This window comes from Peromyscus leucopus, chromosome 6 (assembly GCF_004664715.2).
Source record: "Peromyscus leucopus breed LL Stock chromosome 6, UCI_PerLeu_2.1, whole genome shotgun sequence".
Taxonomy (NCBI): Eukaryota; Metazoa; Chordata; class Mammalia; order Rodentia; family Cricetidae; genus Peromyscus; species Peromyscus leucopus.
This window is the reverse complement of record NC_051068.1, coordinates 63,225,578-63,248,895: the sequence shown is the minus strand read 5'-3', so window position 1 is coordinate 63,248,895 and position 23,318 is coordinate 63,225,578. Positions and strand designations below refer to the sequence as shown.

Sequence of the window (23,318 nt, the reverse complement as noted above, 5' to 3'; positions counted from 1 at the left end):
TCAATACATGAAGCTTTACAACACACACAGACACACACACACACACACACACACACACACACACACACACACACACAAGCTAATAAACAGAACTCTAAAATATATGCACTATCAGAGGTCTAATATGTTTGATCTGTTTCTCAAACTTCAAGCATAACTATGCTCGAAACATCCCAACAGGACAAAATTGGTATAGGCAGAAAATGCCTATCTAAGATATAGAGAAAGTGTTTGAAACTGATGTCAGGGATAAGTCTATATGCCCAATAAAATCTTATTCAAAGAAATGAAGCTTTTTTTATTGACTGAATAAGGACAAACCTTTTAGCCTTATTGTTATATAGAGCAAAGACTGATACTACATTTTGCAAATGAGCAAGCACTCGGTGCACAAATCACTAAAGAATGCTGCACTTGGTTCCACTGCTGAGTTAGATTCATTTTGTTTTTATTATTTATGCTTTGAAACATCAGAGCAAAGATGATATTTTTTAAATACTGCATATTAACATACAAAAACCTATTATATTGTACATAATTAAATATTTGCTGATGAGTAACTTTAAATGCTCCAGATTTTTATATAGTTACTTAAACTTAGTTTCTTTTTCTTTGAAAACAGAAAGGGTGTAGATACCTTCTCCTCTGATGTTTGTCTTCTACCTCTTTTAAAGAGAAGTTGCCACTGTTGAAATGAAAAGTCTAGAGAAGCTAAGGTATATCATTCCAAGCAAAATCTTAAATCTCTATACTAAAATATTTGAGTGTATTAATTACATATTTAATAATATATACAGTTATAAAATGTAAATATGAAAACTACCAATTTTAAACTAAATTACAAAATTATTTCAATGGTAAGATTTCAAGAGGGGAACTTGGACAGACCTTAATTCCTTTTCTGGGTCAGTCTATCCAGTCTTAGCTGTTCTTTGATTATAGTGCATGTTAAATTTAAGAGATCTTTTTTATATTAAAATTTCCAAATACTTTAAACCTTCTTGCTATAAACTCATTGTGCATCTTATATTTATATGGCTTCTTTCAATTCCCATTTGTATCTATGAATTGTCTGTCAAGTACTTCTTTATTAGCCAGTAATGTATTACTGAATTTGAGCAGTGCTTTTTGTGGTTGTTCCTGGTTCACTACAAAATTAAAAACCATAGTCATCTTTGTGAGGAGACAAAGACAGAAGGTACATTGCAGGTCCAAGGTCAGTCTATACCACATTCTAGCTTAGCCTGAACTAACAGCAAGACCTCAGGGAGAGGGAGAAAGAAGGGGAAGAGGAGATGGAGAGGGAGAGTATGAGAGAGAGAGAATGAACTTCCCTGCTCAGAATATAATAACAATAATCAGCTCATCCACAAATGATTTTCCAAAATTCTACTAGAACCAATAGAAAGAAAATAAAATTTAAAATTTATTCATTTATGTATTTGATTATCTTATTTTAAATGGCAAATAAGTCAAGATATGCCCCAAATCTACCAGTTATACTTACTAAACACAAGAGAGAGCTTTTTGTGGACTTAGGATTCCAAGTGAAAGAGTGCCTGACAAGGTACAAACATAGTAGGGCAGATAAAATGACACAGAGCATGGACAGAGAAGGTACTAAGGATGACCAAAACGCAACACTGGCAGCAGTATTCATAGCATCGATTAGAAACAAGTAATGAAATGAAAAGCCAGGCAAAATCAAAAACAGTTTGCAAAAGAGGAAAGGAAAAGTCAGATGTGAAAATCAAAATGAATGAAGAAAAGAAAACCAAAACCACATAGATGACATGGAATAACTGAAAAAAAAAAAAATGGATGCTTTAAGAAAGCAACACAAGTTGACCAGGCTCATAGCACAATTGGGCAGTACATACTTAATATGTATGAGGCTCTGATCCACAGAACTAAATCAACTAATTAATTAATTAATTAAGGAACTTATAGAATAGCAAATACTTAAAAATTCTAGCTCAACAAAGAAAAAATGAGATGTTATTTGAAAAACACTACCACCACCAATTAAGCAAAATTTGAATAACAGGAAACAAAGGGATATATTGTGAGTCAGGCCTATAAGGTACAATATAATTGTATAAATTTTGGCCAATAGTTACAAAAGAGTTCAAGACAGCAAATTAATTTTGAATTCTCCATTCATACCATGGATTTACAGAAAAGAAAAAGATCACCTAAACAACTTAGCTCTCTTTTGTTTCTTATCTCCCCTGTGATTTAAAATGTGAAGAACATACTAGAAAGTGACCAGAAACCTAGCATGGAGGTACATTCCTGCGATCCCAGCACTCAAGAAGCTGAGAAATGTAGAACTTCAGGGTCAGCTTGGAGAACACAGGAGGCCCTCTTGCCGTCTCTCTCAATAATCTAAGAGTTGTCAGCTGGAGAGAAGACTCCACTGTTACAAGCATGTACTGTTCATGCAGAAGACCTCAGTTCAATTCCCAGTACCCATGTCAAAAGGCTCACAGCTACCTGTAACTCCAGATCCAGGGAATCTGGACCTCTGGCCTCTGCAGGCATCAGAAAATCCTATTACTCTGCACCATAAACTGAAAGGAGACTACCTTTCTCACACTATCATGCCTTCATGGGGATGTACTGAGGAATTCATAACTACAGAATTTTTAAAATGGCTGCCAATTTCTTTTTTTTTTTTTTAAGTAGTAGCTACTGCCTTAAAAAATAAATAAAAGTTAAAAAATAAAAAAAAAATAACACTTTGGGTAGGGATAAAGTTGCAAATATTTGTATACTTAAACCAAGAAAAGATCACTAATATTTTCTGAGAAGAGAATGCTGTAGGGGTATATACAAGGCAACCATGTTCTTTCTACTCTTTTTTTCTACAAATTGGAAACTAATCTAAAACTAAAGGGTAGTGATGCTTACATTTCTTTGATAAAATAAAAGCCCAAACCACACAATACAATACTACTACAGCAACTTTTGTTTCCAGGTGGGATTTTTAACTTAATTCCTACTGTTTTCTATATACACAAATAATATGTATACTCCTCATGAACTCTTCAGGAAGTTGATAGGGACTGGGGATCTAGCTCAGTGGTTGAGTTCTCAGCCCAAAAAAAACCAAAAACCAAAAAACAAAAAAAGACACAAAAAGTAAATTCTAAAAGAGAAATCGAATTTGTAGTAGTAGCAGGGCTCTAAAGCACAACAGACATGAAGTCCAAGAGTCAGGGATATAATTCACGATACATTCACTTTAAGGCCAGCGTAGGCTACACGAGACCCAATAGTACATGAGAGCCAGTAGTACAATTCATGGAGTTCATCAAGTAAGTTTTTAGTGTGCTATCTTGCTTTTACCATACACAGAAGCTATATACTAACATAGTTACAACTGAACGGTACATAAAGTATCGATTTTCTTTAGCATACTATGAATATTCTTTAAGAAGCAATTGCACTTAAAACTGTAAAACAAAATTTTGTTACAATAAGTAAAATAAAAGTAAAAAGTAGGGCTGGGTATGTAGATAAGCTGGTACAGCATTTTTCTGTTTCAGAAGATCCCCTGGTCTCTCTCCAGCACCACATAAACAAAGCTTGGTGACAAATTCCAGAATTTTGAATGTGGAGACCAAAGAATAACAAGTTTCAGTTCATCATTGGCTACATAGTAAGTTCAAGGTCAGCTTAGGCCACATGAGACTCAGTCTCAAAAGAAAAAAAAAAACAAAATAGGAAGATGAGAGAAATAATTGCATTCACTTTGTCGACACATAACACAAAACACAGTGTGGGAGCAGGGCTGGCTGCTAGTGGCTAGTCTAGTAACAACTCAAATCTCTCCAAGACTGACTAGTCTGTCAAATAAAAGGAGGAGAGCAGATCCTTATATGAGTTGTCCCAAAATAAGTAAAAACATTACTTCTGATCTTTTAATCAAGCAAGGCATTCTTTCAGGATTCTCTCATATTTGACAATAACCTCATCCTAGAGTCACAGTGTGAGTCCTTTGGGGGTTCTAGCACCTTGTTACTATGTTTATGAAATAGCACAACTTCCTGAACAATATTACTGGTATAAGATGTTCCCTTTTCCTACCTTCATTACATTATTTGTATGGTAGTGTGTTTGAAGGTTCTTATGTGCCCATGTTGGTGCATGTGGAGGTCAGAGGTCAATGTCATGTCTATCTTTATTAATTTCTACCTTATTTTTCAGACTGAAAACATTTTCACCAAATCTAAAGCTGACTAATTCAGCAAGATTAGCTGGCAAGTAAACCCCAGAACCTTCCTGTCTCTGCCTCCAAGTGACAGAATTATAGGCAAGCCTTTTACAGAGGTGCAGGCACAACACAGCAAGCATATGACCACCTATATAATCTCCCCAGCGTCCTACTTGGCTATTTTAACACTGCACTCTTGAAGTTTTACTTATATTATCTCTAGCCTTAAGCTAACATAGATGGATTTAAGATCTGATATTCATTAATATGCTTTCATAGTATAAAGAAATGTGAAAGGAAAAGTAGACAAAGTAAAATTATTGTTAAAAAAAAAAAATTGTGCAGCACTGGGGCTACTACAAGAATGATACAGCACTTGAGGATAGCAAATATTTTCCTAAATTCTAATTCAGAAACATAAAGTAGTATATAGTAGATATGCATTTAACAATCATTAATAGGTCACATATAACTGAAACAGGCCTTTAACTCACTATGTAGCCAAAGATGACCTTGCATTTCTGATCGCCTGCCCCTACCTTCCAGGTGCTAGCCTTACAGATATGTGCACCATCAGTTCATGTGGTACTAGGGATTGAACCCAGGGCTCAACACATGCTAGACAAGCATTCTACCAATTGAATTGAATCCAGTCCTGATTTCACTTTTTAGGATATTAGTAAACAATCAACAACAAAACAAAAAAAGCATAAAGGTGTCTAAGTACCTTACAAACTTCTTAGTTTTATCAGAAAGTCCTAAGATTTGCTAAAATAGAATCCAAAACTTATGTTGACACCAGCGACCTAACTCACCTGGTGACTCTCCTCCCACGTCTGAGACTTGGGTGGGATCGACTGCGGAGACCACACTGACAGCACTGCTGGGTGCACTTGTAGTGAGGGTGGAAGGCAGGACTGCTGACTTTTTTGTTGCAATGATGACACTTCTGTAATAAAGATGTTAAAATGTAAATTACTTACATTAATTATATACATTTCAAAATAAAAAGAGGTTAATTCATTTTCTTTCTTATTTTTGATGTATTCTTTAGAATATTCATCAACTTAAAGTCTCTTCACTGTTGTCCATATTTATGTGCCTTTTCTCTTTTAGAGAGAGGGGGAGGGAGGGAGGGAGGGAGGGAGGGAGGGAGGGAGGGAGGGAGGGAGGGAGGGAGGGAGGGAGAGTACAACCTTGGATGTTATTCTTCAGGAGCCAACCACCTTGTTTTTGAGAAAGGGTCTCTCACAGGGCAGAAAACTGCTGAGTAAGCTAGGCTGGCAACCGGTGGACCACAAGGTCCACTAGGGTCTTTTCCCCCAGGGCTGGGTTTACAAGAGTACACTACATCCAGTTTTGTTTGTTGGTTGGTTGGTATTTAAGTTGTATGAATGGTGGTCTGCCTGCACGTATCTTTACACTCTATGTGTGGCTGGTGCCCATAGAGGCCAGAAGTGGGCATTGAATCCCCTGGAACTAGACTTACCAACAACTGTGGGCTACTATGTAGGTGAAGGAAATCAAACGCAGGTCCCTGGGAAGAGCACCCAGTGCTTTTAACCTCTGAGCCATCTTGCCAACCACCTCCCCACTCTCCCTTCCACACACACAGCTTTTTAAAACATTGGTTTGTAAGGATCAAACCCAGGTCCTCTTGCTTGTATAGGAAACACTTTACTGGCAAGCTATTTCCCCAGCCTCATTGTTTTAAAAACTACAACAATGTCCTATGAAAATAGTTCATTTTAACGTTTTAATGGATATTTACAGCATTAGACTTTTTTAAATTTAAGATTGTTTAGAATTTTCTAATAAACATAACCAAAGATAATTTTGGGGCAAAAAAAAAAGAATTTTGAAATTTAAGAGGACAAGTAATTAACTTTTTTTAAACCACCAGAACTAAGTTGCAGAAAACTAAGCATGCTTCAAGAAAGATTTTAAAGCATGGCTAAGTTGAAATCATAAAACCTTAAGTATCTTAAAAGATAAAACAATACCTATACAAGTAATGGATACATGTATATAGCTCATAAAATATGATAGCTTTTGATTGCATCATAGAGAAAACAATGGACAACTGTTTTAAACAGAAAAGGTGCTGAATAACCAGTTGTTCATATTGTTCATATTGTGTTCAAATTCAGGCATTTATAATATACCAATTTCAATTAAAGTGCAATACTTTATACTAAAAGAGTAACTAAAAGACCTTGTTAGACATAACTTAGAAGGCATTTTTAATTGAAGTTAGCTCTATAAACATGCAAAAACCCAGTTAATGAGGTAAAAGGACAGCTGATATATAATGTACTCCCACAGCAGCTCTTACTTTTAATTACCCCGTGTTAACCATAAGCTTAAAGTCTTCAACATTCAATTTATTTAATCACGTCTTTTGTTGACAACACTGTAAGCTGAAAGTATTCCCTTAATAGCTTTAAAGTATTTGATTTTTAAACAAAGTTGCTTAGGTACTTTATCCTAATAAATGTATTCATAGTTTCTAAAGCACGTAGTCCTATTATTTTAAAATATATATTCCTGTTGTTAATTTAAAAAAAAAAAAAGAACAAACTGAAATAGGTTCTGTTTTACTTCAGTGACTATCATTTGAGGGCAAACACTGTTGCCAATTAAATCAAGTTATCTTGTGCTAGGCAAGGCTTATTCAATGTACTTGGGGGTAGCTGGTGTCACATCATTATAAGGGTGACTGCCAATGTTAACTATATACTAAAAAATAGAAGCAACAGCCACCTGAGCCCCCAATCCCAAAATGGTGTACTTAAATCATGGTAGCTTATATCAGATGAAGATCACTGACTTAAAGGGAAGTAGATATGACCTCTGTGTGTGTGCGCGCGTGCACACATGCACGAATACACATGTGCTGGTGGTACCCTCAGAAAACAATGCTAAATATAATGTGTTTGCTTTTCCTACTCTTGCCAGCAATGTATATACTAATATGTAAGAAAAATCTCTATGCTTTAACAATTAGGTAGAAAAATAAGTATGAATAATTCACTTTCACATTTGTTCACAAAAGAACCATTACAATCTGTTTTGTGCATACAACAGATATTTATCGAAGGTCAAATAACATTTAGGTTAGTGAAAGTATGGGCAGGAGGAAATCAGTGAAATTGTGGGCAGGCACTGCCACAGCACTTTGCCTAATATGCCTAAGGGCCAGTGTTCAATTCACAGCAGTGAAAAAAAACCTACTTGCTCTATAATCAAAATTTTAGACATAAATTTATCCTATGACCTAATAACTATACCTCAGAACCTTGCTCAAGAAAATTTAAGTATGCAATAATACAATTGTGTCTGCAGATGCATTAAAATAGCTGAAAACTGGCAACTGCTCTAATGTACTTCATTCAGAAAAACTAAACTTTTAAATGGTGAGTACTCACATAGTAGGATACTATTATATAACAATACGATAGACTGTTAATAAAATTATCAACATGGATGAATCTCAAAGGTGTTATGTTAAATTAAGGAAACCTATATTCAAGAGCATAGTTTTTAATTCCTTTCTTAAAAAGTTCTGAAGCAGGGAAACTAATAAATGGTTTTTTAAAAGGTTAAAATACCAATTGCTTCTGAGGGACAGGAACAAGGAAGGGTTGGGTGGAAAGGGAGAATCCTGACTGGTGTTTTGTGTAACACAATTACAAAAACTGATCAAAGCCCATTAATACAACACTACACATTTGTTCCTTAACATTCACAATCCTTATTTGCCCATGGTTAACTAAAACACAACGAAACCCTGATTGGTTTTTAAACATTTAGCATCCTATTAATACTTTCAATAGTTAAAATAGCATATTCTTTTATTCAATCCAAAATAAATTTTAAGAATGCACCACAAATCAGATTTCTGATTTCAGTCATTGCCTCACAATGAACCGTTTTTCATGTTTTACTAAGCTATAGTTCACATCATACAATTCATGCACATAAAGCATACAATTAAATAGTTTCCAGTATGTTCACTCAGTTCTCCAAACATTGTATTCATGTTAACACTTAAATACATCTTTATTATAATCACCTATACAGAACAAAAATTAAGAGTTTCAAGATAAGAAATTATGCATACACTGTTAAATTACAAAAACATGTCTGATAATAAATAGAAAATGATGCTTTATTTTATTTTTTAATTTTAATAGGGGAGAGCATAAAGACAGTTCCCCACTACCAGAAATTACGCAGTCAAGTTTCCCACATTTGGGGAAATCTCAAGGGTCAGCACATCTATAGTGTAATGGATAAGACTGATCTTTGGAAAATCACCTTTGTGATCATGTTTTCTCCCCTGCTGTTTACTCTAACTATGATTTAGTACACACAAAAAATAAAATTAATAATTTTTAAATCATTACCTGATTCAAATCACTTCTAAGAAATAACACAATACTACTAAAGCTCTGGGCTGTATTAAAATAAAATTCAAAATCACATGATCTAATTAAAATGCAATAAATAATGTGCATATATTGCATATTTTCACTTTATTACTACAGTAAAGTTTCAGTGTGAAGACTAAAGCCTTCAGCAGAAGAGATATTTAGCCCATTATGCTCTTCTTGTAAGCACAAATCTAAACTAGGAAAGCACATTCTAAATTTTGAAAAGATAACCTAAAAATTTAAACTCACCACTCTTTAATGAGAATTAGCTATACAAAAATAAAATATTTTGTAGTCTCTTTGAAAAAAAAATAAAATGCATTACACACAGAGCTCACTTGAGAATCTACTGTTATCAAGTACATTTATTTTTTTATTCTTCCATCTCTGACTCTAGTGTTAGGTATTCAACCCATGATCTGGCACAGACAAGCACAAACTCCACCACTGAATATGTCCTAGGCCTTAAGTTTCTACTTAAAAAATAACTCAAAATCTGTCTTCATGTTTATGAAACAAGTAATTATCTGAATTGTACAGATTTTTTAGTACTTTTTATAGTTCCGCACATAACAAGTGAAAAAAAAAAACAGTTGTTTTATCATATTTTTCCTAAATTAGGGACTTTGAAGGTTCTTTCATTTAATTAGTAATAAGCACAAATAAACAGCAATAATATCTTCCAGACAAGTTTCAGAATTTTCATTTTAAAATCATATCAGTTTAAAATATCACAAACCTTTACATTGCTATTTTATTTAACATGGTTAAATGAAATGGTTCACCAACAGGAAAAAAAAAATATTTTAGCTGAGTACTTTAGTCCCTAAGGATTCAGCTGAAAACACAGACCAGTCCTTGAACTTTATCAAGATAAATCCCTGGTACCCATTAATCGCCAGCAAGGATCTCCAAATTAGATAAGAGCAGGAATCTTGGCATGGGAATGAACACAAACACCTTCCCTTTCACAGACACTGAACCTGGCAGCCTTTCAGCAAGGGTTCACTCATGGAGCTGTTACTCTAAACTTCCCAGCTATTGCTTGGGAGTTGATAATTCTGAAGATATGAGGAGAGTTCTGATTTCTGGCACAGCATTCCTGAGATAAATACATGATCAGAGGGATGCTTTGAAATTTCCAAAGACACTCCATTGGCCCAGGGCTTCAAGAAAAATCTTTCAAAAGGTGTCTCTTGCTAAGAAAAAAAGATAAGAGGAAAGACAGAGAAGATTGTGCTCCGTCAGACAATGTTAAATGCATACCAGACATGTTAAGTTCTACGGAACATCCTGAAAAATGCCACTAGCAAAATTATTGTTTCTTTCTTACTTTAACAAACCTTTTTAAAGGACAGGAATCCTAAGGAGGATTCCCGAAGCAGATGCATAATCTCACTTAAGGCACTGAGAAAAGAGATTTAATTTGAACATTATTGAAAAGTAAATAAATGCCAAAATAAAAAATTTTGGTCATTCATAAAAAACATTTTAAGTATACTAATAAGACACAGCCAATTAAAATATTTAGCCACCCAATTGTTTCTTATTATTAACACTAGCACAAATTTAAGTTAATTTTAAAATGGGAATGGTAGCTCACACCCATAATCCCAGTCTTGACCAAGACAGCATTACCATGAGTTCAAAGGTCTATGGCAAGACAATCATTTGAGCTGAGGAATCTGCAGCTGGCCTGGACAACATAGTAAGGTGCTATTTACAAAAGAGGGAATTAGAGAGGGCAAAAACTGAGCTAACTGAAAAATACATTACTACATAGTCTAATATGTAGAAGCCTCTAATATCAGAAGCCACCAAATAAACAGAGAACCTTAAGTCAACAATGAATGAACAGAAAATCCGATAAAGTGATGAAATTTTATAGCCTCTATTCACAAGGAATACATAACAGTAGGGAAACTCGGTGCATACCATTGTAATGACTGACCAGAGTAAGCTGCATCAGTAACAAAGCCTTGCATATGCCACTGGACAGGAAACAACAAGGAGAAGCTGTCACCTCTGTGATATTTCTCACAAAGGTGTACAAACATGAGTCTAATTCTAAGGCAACATTAGATAAATATAAAGTGAGGAACATTCAAAGACTTGAAGATTTGGATCATTTGACTTAAAAGGCTGTTATTGAACAGGCTATTCCCATGGCTGTTGGTTGCCCACAGGAACCAGATGATAAGACCCTATTGCTAAAACACACTTTGGTTATAGGACACAGAAAAATCCAGTGAAAATTGACCTGGAAGCTTCCTCCCTGCTGGCTAGCTTTCCTGGAGTCAGAAGGTGTTATACTTGCTGCTGAAGGGGAAAAATCATGACAAGTCCTACCAAACTGAGAATTCTGCAAGCGACATCACCATCCTAGGCCACATGTTCTCACCAGTGCAATAGTAAGGAGCACAATTGCTATGGGAATGACCAACCATTTTCTGCTTGAATTTGAAGCCAGCTCCACAGAAGGGAATTCATGTCTGGTATTATAAACCTAGTCAAAAGATCATGGATGGGAGGTTATAGGAACTAGACAAAGTAACCTACAGCTATTGTTTTTCTAAATGAATATATTGTCAAACTACCTTCTAAATATTTATAATTTTACACATAGATTACTACTGTGATTAATTAGACTTGGTCAGAGAAATTTCTGTTTGCAGAAAGCACCAGTTAAAAGACAAACTCATAACTGGCCAGAGTGTGGGGAATAAGTGACTCCTAAGACTTAGGGAACATCACTACAACAGAGTGAGCAAAAACAATGTAAGAGCTGGAGGATGGGAAGAAGTGCTATGAAATGCTGTCTCCTAGAAACAGCATCACTGTAGTACCTATGAACTTACAAAAACAGTGGTTATCTGCACAAAATCTGCATTGATGGAGGAAGGACACATGGAACCTCATAAGGCACCACCCCTCTTTAAGGAACTACAGAAGTAAAATGGTTGCTGGAGGATGAAGAGTCAAATTCCTCAGTAGTATAGCAACTGGTAAATTGTCCTTGTTCAAGTAAATAACTCACTCTCCATACCCATACAAAGAATCCTGATGAAATGCAGTGTGTGTAAAAAAGCATCTAAGGAATGGTTCAGTAGTTAACAGCATGTACTACTGCAAAGGACCAGAATTCAGTTCCAGAACCCATGTCAGTTGGTTCACAACTACTCTTAACTTCAGCTCCAAGGGATCCTCTGTCCTCCACAGGTACCTGCCACTCATGGGCACATATCCGCACACAGACATACATAATTTAAATAAATAAACTAGGGCAGTGAAGCGCGCACACACACGCAAATCAAAGTAGGGAGGATGCTTGCTGGGAAGAAGGGGTTTAACAGGAGGTGGATGGGGATAAGAGGAAAATGAGGCAAGAATGATTGAAGTACATTATATAAACAAAAAATTGTGATAGAATAAATAAAAATAGTAAATAATTTTAAAGAAATTTAGGAAATAATTATAGTATTTTAAGATTAAAAAATCATATCAATTTTAGTTTTCTTATTTAAAAATAATGGTATATCTATATAGGAAACACAGAAAGTATTAAAAATATCTAAGTATCATATTAGCAACTTATGTCTCAATAAAAATAAAATTTGTAGTAGGAACTTTTCTGTACATTAGTTTGTTTCTAGATAAAAATACTAATTTTTAAAATTATTCAATCAATAACTATGTGTTGGAGGTAGAACATAAGAAAACTTTATAAAATATAAAGACAATGACCAAGCAGGCTGATCGTAGATTACAACTGGTAGTAGATCACCTCTCTAGCAATACTGAGGCCTTGGGCAGCATCTTGAACAACACACATAAATTGACTAGATAGAGAAATGGGCAAATCTCTTTTTAAAAAATTCCTGAGGGCTGCACAATCAACAAAGATTCTGTAGTTAGCTTTCTCAAACTGCCCAGGCTCAGAACCCTTGGTTGAATTCTTTTATCTGCTGGCATCTAGATTCCCATTTCTGTTGTTTTCACAAAGGCTAGCATGGCCGGAAGCAGGGGAATGATGGGAAGCTATTGTAAGTTCAAGCAATACCTGAGGTGGAACCAAAAAACAAAAAGGCTCTTTTACACACAACGTGCACTACTAAAAATATACCTAACATCATTTTAGTGGCATATAAGATGTTAATAAATAAAAGTTTGAAATACTGCACAAACCACATAATAAAACTACACTTTTTTTAAATAAATTAGATCCAAACATTCTACTCTAATGTTGAAGCCACAAAATTTAGACTTTCATACTGAATTCTTGGTTACCTCTACAATTTGCAAACATCGGCATAATAAAACAAAGGATTATTTACATACCTGTCAAAAGATCTGAACTGCACCGGAGGGTCAACAGACAGATCTCCAAGAGCACCAAGACAGGCTGGGGGCAGAAGGGCCGGATCCACTGTGACTCCATCTGCTGGCATATTAACCAAGCTCCGGAGAATGTCCTTCACATTGACATTTTTTGAAACTGGAACTGATGGTGTCACCTTCCTATCCAACTCGTTTCCTCCATCAATTTTTGTTTCCTGAGATTTATTGACTTCCAAAGAAAGAGTGCACAGCACCTCACTGATGGCATCTGGACCCGCGCTGACACCCAGAGGCGCTGCTGGAGAAGCTACAGACGAATTGCTTCCTAAGCCAGATGCTGTTTCCTCACCGAGGCCAGAGTCCCTCCTTCGAGTAGATGAGGTGCCCTCCACTGATTCTTCCACCGATGACAGAGTTAAATGGCTAAACTCTGCCGGTGTGTTTTCGGCATCTTAACCAGGAACAGACGAGTAAATTAAAAAAATCAAGAACTAAATTTTTAAAGGTATATTCAAGTCCCAGCAGTCATCTAAGATTTTATGAAATATGTGTCATGTTCTCTCAAAATCAGAAACTATTAATATAAACTATAACATAATGAGGGAATGAATTAACTTATATCCAAAATAGATGTTAAAATGAATAAATAATAAATACCCACAATAGCCTTCAAAAATGATTGTAACATATGCATGGATTATAACACAAACTTGAATGCCAACATTAGATAAAGTAAAAACTTCTACCTCACACATAGTCTCCACTGCTGAAAAAATGGTCAAGCCCTCCAATATGCAGAATAAATAAATGCTGCTGGTGATCCAGTTCCATGAGGAGCACCCCCATCCCTGCCCAGACAGGGTCTCATGTATCCCAGGATTGCTATGAGTCCAAAGAAGACCTTCACCTTCTAATCTTATTCTCTCCACCTCTTGGGTACTGAGATTACAGACATGTGCACTATAGCCAGTTGATGAGGGGTTAGGAAATCAAACTTAGGGTGTCATGCATGCTAGGCAAGCACTCTACCAACTGAGCTATATCCCCAGCCCAAACAACCCCATTTTGCTGTTTAACTTCACTCTCTCCGATCAAACTTCCAACGATTCTAATCAACATGCTCTTTTCAAGTTCACCAAAACCTACACCTTGCCAAATTTAAAGATCAGTCCTCCACCCTTAATAGCACTTGACAGCAAAGCAACTGCTAGATGGTCTCTGCAGTTTGATAATTACTTTCCTCCTTGACTCATAGTTGTTGCTTTTTCCTATCACCTCACCAGTGGTTCTCATTAATATCTTCAACTTCTTTTTCCTTTTTCAAGGAAATTAGAGGTCAATACTTGGTCCTTTCCATTCTTGGTTCTCTTATCACCTCTATCTATATGTATTTCCTCTTAGTTATTCCACCCACTCTCCTTATTACAAATACCTCCACAATCTCATCCCACACACAAAGGGAATGTGTGTGTGTGTGTGTGTGTGTATGCACGCGCACATGCACGCACACGCGCTCTGCTATTTCACTGCCTTCCCTACATCTTGTGTGTCACAAGATATCTAAAGTCAACAGGTTGAAAACTAAAATATTTCACCTTTGATCTACTCCAGTATAACTTATATTAATTATTGAATATATTTTCTTTTTAAAATATTCACATTAATGTTCAGAAATACTGTTCTTCTGTCACACAAATATATCCAGAATCTGACAGCCTTTTGTCCACTATGTGGTTACAACCATAAACCATCAAGTCATCACATCAAGTGAATTACTGCACTTAACTGGTAGTGGAAGGCTATTATTTTAATGATCCTACTGACTCACACCTCCTGGTACTTAAGAAATCCTTCAATCTGAGCTAGGCCAATAGAATGGTTAGCCAATAGAATAGAATCAGAAATAACAGCCAGTTCCAAGGCTGAGTTTTAATAAAGCCTTCCAGGCTTGACTTTACCAGACTCGAAACCAGCTCTGTTTAGAAATTTAAATGACTTCTACTCTAATGAGGGAGACTACATAGAAACAGGAAAGCCTTTCAAACTAATGGGAAAAAGTAAAGAATTAAGTTCATGTAAGAATCAAGACCCTACCCAAAATAACACTAGCTGAGCTGCTTCTCTCAGTCAACCCCAGCCTAGAGCCCTCTCAGCTGAGGTACTGGACAGCAGAAAAGCCATCTAAGACTGTAAGTTCCAAGAAACACCTAGAGCAGGGGTGAGCATTCCCACCATGCCATACTCCAATGACAACCACAGAAATCATGAACTATGAAGACAGTTGTAGTTTTAAACCACTAACTTCAATGTACTATGTCACACGGCAGCCCAGAACCGAACACTAGTTCTCCTTCTACTCTGAGGTATATCCTCAACACAGAATCCAAAGTGTTACTTAACTGTTTTATTTCATTTATTAATATTGTACATGTGTTAATAATGTGCGTGTGACGTGTGTGTATGTGTGTGTATACATGTGTATATTTATGTGTATATGTATATGTATATGTATATGTATATGCCATGGTGTACCTGTGTAGAACAGAGGACAACATACAGGAGTCAGTTCTCTCCTTCCACTGTGGATTCTGCAGGACTGAACTAAGAGCATTAGGGTTGTGTGGCAAATGCTTTCATCAGCTGAACAGTGGCCCCAGAGTGTTACTTTTAAAATACATATTAGTTTTAACACTAATATGTATTCAACATTCCAATGACTGTGCATTTCACTTAAATAAAAATTCATGTCGGGTGGTGGTGGTGGCGGCGGCGCGGCGGCGCACGCCTTTAATCCCAGCACTCAGGAGGCAGAGCCAGGCGGATCTCTGTGAGTTCGAGGCCAGCCTGGGTTACCAAGTGAGCTCCAGGAAAGGCACAAAGCTACGCAGAGAAACCCTGTCTCAAAAAACCAAAAAAAAAAAAAAACCAAAAATTCATAAACCATCTCTCCTGTCATGCCTGACATTTTATTTATTATCACTTTTAGTGCCCTCTAAAACACCATAAAATTTATCTATTAAAAAATATTTTCTGTCTCTTCCTGCCAGAGATAAGCTTCATGGCATTGGAGTCTTATTCTTCCTGTAGGTTCGACTCTACATGAATACAAGTACCTAATAGGTACTGGATGAAAACCTACAAAAAAAACAAACAAACAAACAAACAAAATACCCCCTCCTCTCCATGCAGCTAGTTCTGTAACTATCAAAGCTGTTTACCTAACTATACTTCTGTAACTGAAAGCTATTTTTAAAACTATAGTTATCGCTATTAATTGTTTCAACAACTTCCTAGAACTCTGTTGTAAAAGATTGAGTTACCCTTCACAGCCAATACTAAATTTAAAACTCTGGACTCTTATAAAGGATAATACTTCCTCATCTTCTAATTAGATGGTCCACTTACAGTATACAACTCATCTCACAACTGTAAATAATGATACAATATTCAAATTATTGAGTTACTGGTAAACATACAAAGCTATGGTCTCACTCTACGCACAGGTAGGTTTAAGTTCCAGAATCAGTGACTTAACCAAGGAAAGTTTTGTTTGAACTTTGGTTATCATGGAATAAAATGTGGAAACTTACCAGGAAGTGACGCATTCCCATTTTCACTACCGGTTTCCTTCAGAGACTGACTGTGCCTTTCATCTTGGGGTTCCAAAATGTCTCTATATTTTGAGACCATCAGGACAGAGATAAAGTACACAACAGCCAAAGCTAAGAATTGAGCTTGTTTGCTATCCTCCTGAGAAAAACAAAAGTTTATGCCCCTGGTAACATTTTAATTGTATTTCACGTTATAACGTTTAAATATAGATAATGTCCACAAATCTTTCAATGTGCACAGAAAATAATGTATCAAGTGTGTAATAATTTATTACTAAATATAATAATTCTAAAATACATCTGAGAAAATGTCAAGAATATTCTTGGCAGTACTTTTAAATGAAAATGTTTATACTTACAAACACAGAAACAGAAAACCTGATTCAACTTTAAAAATTGAGTGCTCAGTCTTAAGAGACATATTATACCATACTTTACAAGGTGACTCAAATTGTAATATGATATATATTTAAACAATATAAAGATAACTGATTATTTTTACTTCTTATCATAAAAATCCAAATATATAAATTTGACATCACAGCAATGTTGCACTATGATACCCAGCATATCCAGAACAAACATCCAGGAGTAAAAAGTAAAGCTGTCACATAGAGAAACAGATGGAAAAGGATCTTCAGAGAATTTAAATATAACAGGCAAACAGAAGTCAGGACTAAACACAAAGTATTACTTTCCTCAAAGAAAAGGACAAACTAAACTGAGGCATGGAGGAAGCCATCCTAGCTCTACAGATGACCTGCATGTGAAGATCAGTGACTCAGTATCCAGTCAAAAAGAAGCTGCACACACATCCCTTCTAATAACACCTCAGAAAGGCTTAATTATTTTAAATTTAAAAAAATCAAGTGTCTGTCAAATCCTAAAGTCAAAGGCATCTCAAGTAGTCGGTAGCTGGGGAGCTTCTAAGTCTAAAGATAAACACCAGCAAATTGGTACTCGCCCTCGGCCTTTGGCTTTGTTGCCTAGAAGACAGATGGGAGCTAAGGAACAATTAGATTAAAACATCAATTATCTACTGTTCTCATATATGAAATTCTCAAAAAATAAAAATTTAAATTAAAAATATAATAACTATTGTCAGAAGTTCCAGAAGTAACTTCAGAAAAATAATCAGATATCAAACTCTCCCATAACAGGTCTACTTGAAGCAATTCTTAGACACATTACTAGTATGATAAAATCTATGGTACCTTGTAAGTTTGCAGGTATAACTTTCTTAGTTTTGTTAGAAAAGATAAATGTACATTTTTCCTTTTTTATTAAACATCTCTTTCCTGCCATGTATTACAACTGCTAATGATGTGACCATTAGGCAAATTACTTATGTGGTCTTCTTAGTCAACTATTTATTACTTATGCCTAACAAAATCTTTATTCATCCCATTAAATCACAAAAATCTTTAACTCACTTCCTCCACCTCTTTCTACTAACAAAAAAAAAAAAAAAAAACCAATACTGCCATCTTCCTGATGGGACTATAAATGAGATACTACATACACAGCACCCGATCCTCTACTATTCAATAGATATTCAAAACTCACTGAGCAGTAACAATACTCCAAATTCTATACTTGTATCAAGACCTAGTTAAGAACACAAGAGGGTACTAAAATACCAGAGAAAGAAAAAGAAAAACGATGCTCAGGAAATTTCATAGGAAACATATTTAAGATACGCAATACAAAATATACAGTAAGTGTTCTTCAACAAGTATTTACTAAAGATAGTATTCTAGTAGTGAAATTACAAATGGCTTTATCTTAATATTTATACTTTATAAAACTTTAAAACATCAAAATCTGCTAAAACTAAATTATTTTATTCTTTAAAAAGTTAAAAATACTGGAAGACATATGACTATAGTCACAGCTCTTGAGAGGCTATAGAGGCAGAGAGTGAAAGCTAGCCTGGGCTACATAAAACCCTACCTCAAAAATAAAAAATAAATAAATAAATAACAAGAAATAAAAAAGTTTAAAATACCACAAGAGTAGAAACATTTCGTTATATGTTCTTTATTACATTTTAACAATTGCTTGAGGGAAAAATTAACATTCAGTAAAATAATACAGTGTTAGGAGATAGTACATGTTATTATGATAAGTGCAAGGATTCTGGAGGCAAGATTGCCGGGTTTCAATCTGACTGTCATTTATTAGCCACAGCATCTGACCAGGTTACTTAAACTCTCCATACCTCAAATTCTTCACCTATAAAATGGGAATTATGAAAGTACACAACTAAAATTTGTCGATTTGCTGAGCACATTGGAAGAATAGGCAGAGCTTCCTATGTAACAGTGGATTGTTCTTTCACTGATAAACTAGCTGTTTATTCAGATAATCCCTTTTACCATTTAAGATTCTAAAGCATCGCCAAGAAACCTGGTTTCTAGGCCTGCCTGTTGAACCCATCTATATTACTTCACAGAGCTTCTACTTTAAGGAATTCAGGCCCAAGAGGAAGCACATACTAGCTAAGAGAATTCGTCAAAGAAATATTTTAACTTACGATGTCTCTGAAAACAACTGCTCGAAGCCGATTAATGTCCATGTCTTGCAGGAGCCTTTCAAGATCTCTTACTGGAGATATACCACCAGTCACAATGTCCACTGGGCTCTATTACATAAAATAGTAATAATAACACATATACATATACACATTAAACAGATTTAAAATCAATGAACACAGTAAAGTATCAGAAAAGCATGCCATAACATGAAAAAACTGTTTTTTCATATTATTTTTCTTTCCTTGTGGGGGTTGGTATGGCAGGGGCAGTCACATGGGGAAAATACATAGCAGCAAGAAAAAGGATTGGAAAAGCAGACAAAATTAAGGATAGACAAATATTTACCATGTATTAAAACATAATTATGTTATATTGACAGGAGAAAATGACTATTTTAGACTCTATGTCAGACTTATTTAGCTTTGTGTTAAAATGAGCAAACTACTTTAGGGTCTTCATTGTGGAAAACAAATACGCTTTTGAGAAATAAATGACTCCATCTCTCACCTTTGCTGCAGACTTCCCCATGGGAATCAGGCTATGGACTGTTTTCAAGCTTTTTGCTGTATCTCCTCTAGCTTTCAGCTGTGAATGCTGCTGACACTCTAAGCAATTCCTTACAGCCACTGCACACACTATAATGTATTTTAAGAAAAAGATTGGGAACGAAAAAATTATATTTAAGGTTACAACAAAGATATAAATCATCTACACAATACAATTCCTGTTATACTTTATTCAAAATAGATTACCTTCAACAATTCCTAAAATGTCCCTAGACTATCACCTAGTGTTTATTGTCTGATTTTATTCTCTGTTATGGTTAAGATCTGGGAAAAGAGATTATGGTAGAGTGCTTATCTAGCACTCATGAGACTTTGGGTTTAATCCCCTATCCTAAGCATAAAACAAGGTTTGGTGGCAAGGTATGGAGGCAGGAGGATCACAATATTCACCTACACAGAAAGTTCAAAACCAACTTGGTCTTCATAGAATCCTGTTTCAAAAAATGTCCTCCGGCCCCCTCAAAAATGATTTAGGGAGTTCTGTTGAAAGGGAATCGGTTAAAAAATGGTTTGTCTTGTTGTACTACAAAAGTACTAGGCCAGAGCCTCAGAGTGCTAGTCAACTACTCTAACACTGCAGGACAGAGCCAGCCCAATTCAGAAATCCGAGTAAGTTTGAAGATGTAGGCAGGCCTATGTAGACAAATCTAAATTCAGATTTCAACTGCACTAATTATAGTTTTAAATTTGAGATAAATTTCCTAATTTTTTGATCTACAATTTTCTCATAGACAAAAGAATAAAAGAGTTGTTATTGAAATATCAAAATCAGCACTAATGACAGAAGTTAATAAATGATAGGTTCTATATTGTTATGCATAATATGAACGTTTAAAATAATTTCTATAAATTGCTACACCAATTTCTTTAGAGCATACTAACTCTAAAAGCTATATTGAAAGGTTTTTTAAAGTAAAAATTATAATGGCATAGAAAAGTCCAGTTATGGATATTTACTAATTTATATTACATATTCTTGATAAATGTAGGAAAATGTTTCATTAATCAGCTTCTATGCACTATTTTTATAAATTACTGTCTTCATAAAATCATAGTTCCTAAGGATTTGCTTCCATTTCTTAGGCCCTCTCTCCAATATCTTCTCTGCATAAGCAAGTCAATTAACCAAATCTCAGAACTTACACCTAGATACAGGAAACCTTATGCAAAGAACACTAAACAGCCAGTCATTCTGAGTACATTTGTTATCATTTCTATCATTTAAATAAGAACTGTTCCCAGAAGAACTGAGATTTAATGATTTTGTTAAGTACTTTAATAAACTATCTAAGCTGATTTGAATAAATGTGTACTTGAGTGATGCCCACTTAGAACATTCCTATTGAAGTGTGTTAGGAAGAGAAAAGGATAAGCATCTCATGATACTTGGAAAACAAATTTGGGCCTCACCCAAGATAAATATACGTGCTAAGATCTTCTGATGATTTATAAAACTTGAAAAGCACTAATTTAGAAAAAAGAGACATTAACAGAGAAGGGTGAATGTTAGTCAGAATCACCTAAGCAGCATGTTGGTTATACCCACCCCATGACCAAACCTGCTAGCTACTACTATGCACACTAAAACGCAGACATATATGGAAAGCATACACCTTCTCTCATCCAGCAGTGTGGATGATGGAAAATGTTAAATGTAATTGTTAGCTGACGTCTTTTAACAGCTTACCAAGTCGGAGACACTGACGCAGAATTCCTCCAGATGACATATTCTTTTCAGCTTCAATTTCAGTGAAACCAAGAGAACTTGCAAATATAAGTACATCCACAAGGCTGATGAGCCTCTGCAAAAATGTCACTGAGGTTTCTACTGAAAGGCCTTGAGTAGGTTCAATATTCTCCAGCTCATGCTGTAAAGTATAAAGTTTGGTAATTATATCTACATTCACATTTACCAGCTGTATTCCTCAATTTCTAGCTTTTTCAAGGCCAGGCTTTCTGAAGATCTAGAACAATAGACTGACTTGCCCTTTTGATCTAAAAAAAAAAAAAAGCAATGAGAATACTTTCATCATATTCTTCATGAGCTAACTCATGCCTAATAAATTAACATTCTTTACAAGTTTTTCATTCCTGCAACACATCCTAAAATCTTTTCAGATAAATATAGTGATGCATTTTTTATCATAGCAGTTATGATGTACAAGCAACCACTGCACGAAGCTCTAATCAATAAGGATGCACTGCATTCCTGATTTCACACCAATTGTATGTAGTAGTTAAGTTCTTACTGTGGCCGATGTAGCAGCTGAAAGCAATGGGAGTATTCCTCCACAAGCCATGACCATATTGTCCATTACTTGAGAGATGAGATGAATTGTGTTGTGTACAAAGATGACATTATCACTGCTATTCACGAAGTCCATAACTGTCTTTGTTGAATGGCTGTCCAAAGATAAATTATGTTTACTCATGAAGCTAAGGAAAGGAAATCACAGTTTGTCTGCTTAAAGAGAGGCAGAAAAGAAGATGCCTTTGAATCACCCTGGAAATGTAGCAGATATTGGGGGTGTCCACTTCCTCAGAACAAGTAAAACTCTCTTCAACAGAGTTACTGTCTATGTCCAAGACATAGCTTTGCTAAAGCATAGATACTAGTCATCATATATTTGATTTAAATAGTTGATTGAGAAGTCACATCAAAAATTAGGAGGCAAATGCACTGCATGTGCTTTTAAAATGAATTGTTACTACTACTTTCTTACATAATGGTATAAAATTCTTTTAAATATGGTAAGAATCACATACAAACAAAAATCAGCAAATTGGGTTCTTTTAAAATTGTAAATCACACAATGGAAAATATATAGATTTCTTATGCTAAACATATGAACAATGTTGTACATGAATTTCAGCTAAATTTTGGCATTTACAATAACAAGCCCATACCTACCTCCTAATTAATTCTAGTCTAAAAAAAAATGTTATTGCAAACCTTAAGCAATTTTTAATAAGGGAAATTTTGGATCTTTATGGCTTTGTAGTCCAAATCGGGATTCCATGCACAGAATAGAGAATAAAAGTTAATGTGATAAAATACTAACATAAAATAATTTATATTCTGCTTTTTCAATCAAATGTCTGATGTTATGTAAAATGTTTACATAAATTTCTCAGAAAGAGAGACTAAAATTGATTTATATATGTCGTCTCTAGTGAACACATGAACAAACCTTCTCCACATCTGTATATCTGTTTCTATGGAAAATAGGAGATCAGTGAGCAAACGCTGATGCATCTGAGACCACTTGAACTCAGGAATGCGAAACATGGTCGATCTGGAGTCCCTCCTTTGTTGGTCAACAGCATCTGGTGCTGTTGCTTGCCCTGGCTGTTCCTGTTGCCTTGATGCCTAATAGAGAAAAGTTTAAGAAGTAATAAAGTAAGTTTAACTTCAAAAGAAGAAATTAGCAAAGAATTCAGTAACTTCCATGAAATGCATCTAACAAATATTCAAATTCTAAGACACTACAAAGTAAAATCAGAAGAAAGCTATTAATGAGTAGTCTTACCATACAGTTAAAGCAAAGTCATCAATAATACTAATACCACAATTCAACAGTAATTATCGTGGAGCCATGTTATTGCAGACA

General features: G+C 35.2%; 1 protein-coding gene and 1 non-coding gene across 5 annotated transcripts in view; both read right to left on the bottom strand.

Annotated features, from left to right (window-relative positions):
- The window catches only part of Lrba (LPS responsive beige-like anchor protein), a 537,881-nt gene that overhangs the window by 395,144 nt on the left and 119,419 nt on the right, over positions 1–23,318 (bottom strand). For all 4 annotated transcript variants that reach the window (XM_037206706.1, XM_028858702.2, XM_037206707.1 and 1 more), the window contains 8 exons: positions 22,899–23,077; positions 21,957–22,110; positions 21,395–21,575; positions 19,649–19,776; positions 19,141–19,248; positions 16,584–16,743; positions 12,994–13,444; positions 5,035–5,168 (listed from right to left, as the gene is read on the bottom strand). In XM_037206706.1, coding sequence (XP_037062601.1) covers positions 5,035–5,168; positions 12,994–13,444; positions 16,584–16,743; positions 19,141–19,248; positions 19,649–19,776; positions 21,395–21,575; positions 21,957–22,110; positions 22,899–23,077 — 1,495 coding nt within the window. The remainder of the gene's footprint in view (positions 1–5,034; positions 5,169–12,993; positions 13,445–16,583; positions 16,744–19,140; positions 19,249–19,648; positions 19,777–21,394; positions 21,576–21,956; positions 22,111–22,898; positions 23,078–23,318) is intronic.
- LOC114684205 lies at positions 8,414–8,570 on the bottom strand. The gene has a single exon (XR_003733272.1). It is a non-coding gene; the product is annotated as a U1 spliceosomal RNA (small nuclear RNA).